The sequence below is a fragment of the Rutidosis leptorrhynchoides genome, chromosome 2, assembly GCF_046630445.1.
Source record: "Rutidosis leptorrhynchoides isolate AG116_Rl617_1_P2 chromosome 2, CSIRO_AGI_Rlap_v1, whole genome shotgun sequence".
NCBI classification, from domain to species: domain Eukaryota; kingdom Viridiplantae; phylum Streptophyta; class Magnoliopsida; order Asterales; family Asteraceae; genus Rutidosis; species Rutidosis leptorrhynchoides.
Window position 1 is genome coordinate 78,972,449 of NC_092334.1, and position 6,635 is coordinate 78,979,083.

Here is a 6,635-nt window from a genome sequence, read left to right on the forward strand (position 1 = left end):
ACAAAGCACAAAAGGAAGTCGGAAAAATCGGATCGTTACAAACAAGATCGTTTAAAGTTGTTCATTTGGTTCAAAATTTTAGTTTAAATCTATATTAAAATGTTGATCAATTTTGATTTTGTTTGACCTTGATGAATAAATCCGATTTTTGAGCCGGACGTTGACGAATTAATTAAATAAATTTTTAAAAAAGGAATGGATTGTTTTTATACAAGAATAATCGGGGATTAACGATGAGTAAAAGGGGTTTCAAAGAACAATGCTCCGTATTACACATAATCATCGAATGTCAATCATCCAATTAAAAAAAAAAAAAAAAATCCGAATATCAATCATGTTACCATACACATACATACATATCCACATGTATATATATGAGCGTGTATATATCGATCCAGTCGTCGGTTGCCACTCCTTAAGTCTCGCGTAAAATTTCATATTTTTTTTCTTCTTCCATCACCTTTCTGCTCTCGATCGATCCTAACTGATAAAAAAAAAATCATGTAAGTTCACATTTCTCTATGATTATTTATTTCCATTCTAGCTAAAACTACGCGATTATGTTGCTCATATAATACGTAATTAATAATTAATAAATCAATATTATACAGATCACTTTGCTCTGATCCTACTATTCACTGAACGATTTCGAGTTTTTGCTAATGTGATGATGATTATAACATTTGATTTTATCATAATTAGATCTGATTTAATGTTTGATCTGCTGGATCGCACTTGTATAAACCTTACGGAAATGCGTAATTTGATCTGGATCTGGTTATTAATAATTTGTGCTTTTAGGTTTTTATTATGCAATTTCATGTGTAGGTTATTTGCTGTTCAGTTCAACAATTAAATTTATTATGCTTAGATCTGGTTAAGTGTTTGATGTGCTGAATTGGACAGTAAACCTCAATTTGATGCCACGAAATGTGTAATTTAATCTAGATCTGTTGAATTTTTATTCATGTTTTAGGTTTTATGTGACGATTTCGTGTGCCGGTTAACTGTCATTTTGTGTGTGCTCAGTATGTCGTTTTAGATACCGATAATGCTGATCGTGATCCTCTTATTTGATGATTATTGATCATTTAGCTTTTTGTATGTCATAGTTTGAACTAACATTCATGTTTAACACCATTTTGATTTTGTAAACATGATTCTGAGTTAGACTTGTTATTTGTTTACCGCTTGACAGATCTAGTATGGCTACTTACACACCGAAGAACATTCTTATTACTGGGGCTGCTGGCTTTATTGCCTCTCATGTTGCTAATCGGCTAGTCCGAAGCTACCCTGATTACAAGATTGTGGTGCTTGACAAGCTTGATTACTGTTCAAATCTTAAGAACCTTAACCCTTCCAGATCGTCTCCCAATTTTAAGTTTGTGAAGGGGGATATTGGGAGTGCTGATCTAGTCAACTACCTCCTGATCACTGAATCTATAGATACAATAATGCACTTTGCTGCACAGACTCATGTTGATAACTCATTTGGAAATAGTTTTGAGTTCACAAAGAATAACATCTATGGCACCCATGTGCTTCTAGAAGCTTGCAAAGTCACTGGCCAGATTAGACGGTTCATCCATGTGAGCACGGATGAGGTCTATGGTGAAACAGAGGAGGATGCTGTTGTAGGTAACCATGAAGCTTCACAACTTCTTCCTACAAACCCATATTCAGCCACAAAAGCTGGTGCAGAAATGCTTGTTATGGCTTATGGTAGGTCATATGGGTTGCCTGTTATTACTACTAGAGGAAACAATGTTTATGGTCCGAACCAATTTCCAGAAAAATTAATCCCTAAGTTCATTCTTTTGGCTATGAGAGGAAAGCCACTTCCAATTCATGGTGATGGTTCTAACGTAAGGAGTTATCTGTACTGTGAAGATGTTGCTGAAGCTTTTGAAGTAATTCTTCATAAGGGAGAAGTGGGCCATGTTTATAACATAGGGACTAAAAAGGAAAGAAGAGTTATTGATGTTGCAAGGGATATGTGTAAGCTTTTTAATTTGGATGCTGATTCAAGCATCAAGTTTGTGGAGAACAGACCGTTTAACGATCAGAGGTATTTCTTGGATGATGAGAAATTGAAGTGTTTAGGTTGGTCTGAAAGGACCTTATGGGAAGAGGGTCTCAAAAAGACGATCGAATGGTATACGAGCAACCCTAATTGGTGGGGAGATGTATCTGGAGCACTTCTTCCTCATCCAAGAATGTTGATGATGCCAGGTGGCGTTGATAGACTTGTTGATGGGCCCGACAATGGTGAATTTGATTCATCTGATGTGGCGGTTAATACTGCTCAAATCGGGGTGCAGATTCCTTCAAAAACTAGTATCAACTCTCCTAGGAAACCATCTTTGAAGTTCCTGATCTATGGTAAAACAGGGTGGATCGGTGGTTTACTTGGGAAATTATGTGAGAAACAAGGAATTCAATATGAGTATGGAAAAGGGCGTTTGGAGGACCGTTCACAACTTTTGGCTGATCTTCAAACAATCAAACCTACTCATGTTTTCAATGCTGCTGGTGTTACTGGCAGACCTAATGTTGATTGGTGTGAATCTCACAAGACCGAAACTATTCGTACTAATGTCTGTGGCACACTCAACTTAGCTGATGTGTGCAGAGAAAACGGGCTCTTGATGATCAATTTTGCTACTGGATGCATCTTTGAATATGATGCTAATCACCCAGAAGGTTCTGGCATTGGTTTTAAGGAAGAAGATACACCCAATTTCGTCGGGTCCTTTTATTCAAAGACCAAGGCAATGGTAATTATTATTCTTCTTTTTTTTCCGAGTATATATAAATCAGAAACTGTATGATATGAATTTAACATCCTGTTCGCAGGTTGAGGAGCTACTGAAAGAATATGACAATGTTTGCACACTCAGAGTTCGAATGCCGATATCGTCAGACCTCAACAACCCACGCAACTTCATCACAAAAATTGCTCGTTACGATAAAGTTGTGAATATACCCAACAGCATGAGTATTTTGGATGAACTTTTGCCAATTTCAATTGAGATGGCTAAGAGAAACCTGAGGGGAATTTGGAACTTTACAAATCCAGGTGTGGTAAGCCACAATGAGATTCTTGAAATGTACAAAAAGTACATAAACCCAGAATTCAAATGGGTTAATTTCACACTAGAAGAACAAGCCAAAGTGATAGTGGCCCCACGAAGCAATAACGAATTGGATGCATCAAAGTTGAAGAAAGAGTTCCCAGAATTATTGTCAATCAAGGAGTCATTGATCAAGTACGTATTCGAACCCAACAAAAAACAGTAAGAATGATTGTTTTAAGTAATTTGTAAACTCCAGATTCACACTGTGTATGGTTTGGATGATAAATCTGTATTGTTTAAGTCAACATTTACTCTAATGGCTGTTTGGTACACGAGTAGGGAGGCTATATCATCTCTAGGTATTTTATATTCATCCAGAGTTAACAATGGTTATGAGTATTTTCTGTTTAATTTTGTTAAAAAAACCGCACGCAGGGTTGTACTATTGAATTCTATATGAGATTTGTTATATTTTTACATGTTTGTCTTTTGTGTATTGTTTCAAAACAAATTATTATCAAGTATTTCACTATTTTGCAAGAAGTGTTTACTCAAGTGGAACACCACAAAAGGGTAGATATCATCTTCACTTCTTTTTCCCTGTTAAAAGGAAGTAGAAAACTTTGGTATGTTTATTATCATTATCAGTGGTGTAAATCTCGTTATTTCTCTCCGGGATCTCGTTTTTAAAAGGCAACCGAGACGAGATGTCCGTCTCCCGAGATTTCTCGGTCAAACTTAGTCAAAGCTACGATTTCTCGAATTTTCTCGCTCATTTCTTGAATTTTTTAGTACAATCTCGTAAAATGTATATAAAAATATGCATATATTTATTTATTTTTATATTTATATCAAAAAAAAAAAAACTAAAATGTCAATGTAAGTCAACGTCCGAGATCTCCTCGAGATACCGAGATCTCCCAAAAAAATGTCCAAACGAGATCTCATGTATTTAATTATATTGATAAAATCTAAATCCGAATTACTTATTTGATTACAACACTGTTTTTGATCTGAAATTATAATTTTTCTTTCGTTCCAAAACTAATTTCCACTATGATAAATGTCACTTTGTCTTTATATTCAACGTAAATTTGAAAAAATTTCTTGAGTTATTAAAAAGGGTAAGAAGAAAAACTTATACTAACATTGGTAGTTATTTTTTTATAAGTAGATATTTGACTTATGAAATAGTATTGTTTATAATTTATTATCTCGTAGTAACAAATTGAATATTGTTATAATTCAGTAGGCTTATAACTACCTTTAGTGGTCTGGTTGTTGACTTTAGGCTATTGATAATTAGAAGATAAAAAAGAGGGAGAGAGTATATTGATATTCTTCGGTGTACCAAACTTACATACATATGAGGCTTATTTATAGTGCTTAAATCTACTGTACATACTTTACATAGTTAAGAGTTGTTAAATGCATTTGGCCATATGCATAAAAGTTGTCGGCCATACATATTTGTCTTATAACACTCCCCCTTGGACGACAATTTTGTTTCATTAAGATCAACTACAAGTTACTGCCTCGTTAAAAACCTTGCTAAAGAAAATCCAGTGGGAAAAACTTTAGCTAAGGGAAAAAGAGTGTAGCATATAGTTGACTCCCCCTCAAGTAGACATCGCCTCAGCTGTTACATCTTTTGAACATGTCTCATGCCTATGTTATGAATGTGTTTTCTGAAAATAGCAGTTGGGAGTGCTTTGGTAAAAAGATCAGCAGAGTTGTTGTTGGACTGAACATATCTCATTTCAATCTGGTTGTCCTTAATGAGATCTTGAGTATATGAGAAGAATTTAGGAGGTATGTGTTTTGTTCGGTCACTTTTGATATACCCTTCTTTCATCTGTGCTATGCAAGCTGTATTATTTTCATAGATAGTTGTTGGACTTATCTCGCTTTCTAGTCCACAAGAATCAGTAATGAGTTGTGTCATTGATCTTAACCAAAAACATTCCCGAGTAGCTTCATGTAATGCAATCACTTCAGCATGATTTGATGATGTTGCAACAAGTGTTTGTTTTTTAGAACGCCATGTTATTGCAGTATCTCCATTTAGGAATACATATCCATTTTGAGATTTAGCTTTATGTGGATCAGATAAATAACCCGCATCTGCATAACCAATCAAATCTTGTTTTGATTCGTTAGAATAAAATAATCCTAAATCAGTAGTTCCTCGAAGGTATCGAAATATGTGTTTGATCCTATTCCAGTGTCTTTTGGTAGGAGCTGAGCTGAACCTTGCCAACAAATTAACTACAAAAGGAATGTCAGGTCTTGTACAATTTGTAAGATACATAAGAACTCCAATTGCACTAAGATATGGTACTTCTGGTCCTAGGATATCTTCATGATCTTCACATGGACGAAATGGATTAGTGTCAATATTAAGTGATCTAACAACCATAGGAGTACTTAATGGTTTTGCCTTGTTCATATTGAAACGTTTTAAAATCTTTTCCGTATAAGTTGTTTGATGTACAAGTAAACCATTAGGCACATGCTCAATCTGCAAACCAAGGCAATATTTGGTTTTTCCGAGATCTTTTATTTCAAATTCTTTCTTTTGAAGTTTAATGGCTTCATGGATCTCTTTATTTGTACCTATGATGTTAAGATCATCAACATAAACGACTATGATCACATATCCGGATGTTGTTTTCTTAATGAATACACATGGGCAAATAAGATTATTGGTGTTGGTCCCTTGATAACAACAGGAGTATTGTAGAGGGGGGTGAATACAATTTCTTTTAATTAACTTAACAGTTAAACACGATTAGTATTCAAGCATGTAAATTAAATAGAGTCACATGTAATTTTCAACTGTTATTCTTTATTGATTGAATCACAAAGAATCACAACTATCCTTGGCGGAATGATAGTTGGTTGATACAGATTACCTAGAATATAAACTAAAAGCTATTACACGTTTTTGACTCTAAATAAATAAACCCACACCACTAGTTGTTACAATAGTGGATACAAAAATTTATAGTAGTCCTATTAACCGTGTAATGGTTCTATTGTCCATTGGTACATAGGATGTCTGTACTTGTGGGGACAACTGCATCAGAGAGCATGCTCTCCTCTTTCCTCTTTGGTAGCTATTTGCAGGAACACCCCAATTCGGTTTGGCACCACTATTTGATTAAACAAATAGAATGTTATGTTCCCTAGGTGCTGACAAAGTATAACCCATGTCTGCACATGCGTTAAACTTCTGCATTCCTACGTGGTCTTGTAAGGTCACTTGTCAGCCGCCGACGCGTGTCCTTTTCTGTTCAACTTTGTCTTTGACTTCTGTTGAATAGTACAATTGATGTAGACCACTCGGAAAACTACTATGCTTATAATGGAGCATAGCTGTCTTGTGTAGTAAGCTGTATTCCAGCTGTGCTGGTTCTTCATTGCTGAGACACTTGATATTCTTGAACTGCTGAGTACACATCCTGTGCCGATTGAAGAACACTGTCTACCTTGTGCTGGTAGACTGAGCAGCAAACTACACTCCATACAGCAATATCTGCTGTCTATACATAA

At 35.3% G+C, this 6,635-nt stretch overlaps 1 protein-coding gene across 1 annotated transcript; it reads left to right on the forward strand.

Moving 5' to 3' along the window:
• The first annotated feature begins 409 nt into the window (after window positions 1-409).
• On the forward strand, window positions 410-3,559 carry LOC139891059 (trifunctional UDP-glucose 4,6-dehydratase/UDP-4-keto-6-deoxy-D-glucose 3,5-epimerase/UDP-4-keto-L-rhamnose-reductase RHM1). Its single transcript, XM_071873985.1, has 3 exons — window positions 410-503; window positions 1,199-2,780; window positions 2,860-3,559. Exons 2-3 carry the CDS (start codon window positions 1,206-1,208, stop codon window positions 3,301-3,303), a joined length of 2,019 nt encoding a protein of 672 aa, XP_071730086.1. The 5' UTR covers window positions 410-503; window positions 1,199-1,205; the 3' UTR covers window positions 3,304-3,559.
• The last annotated feature ends 3,076 nt before the right edge of the window (window positions 3,560-6,635 follow it).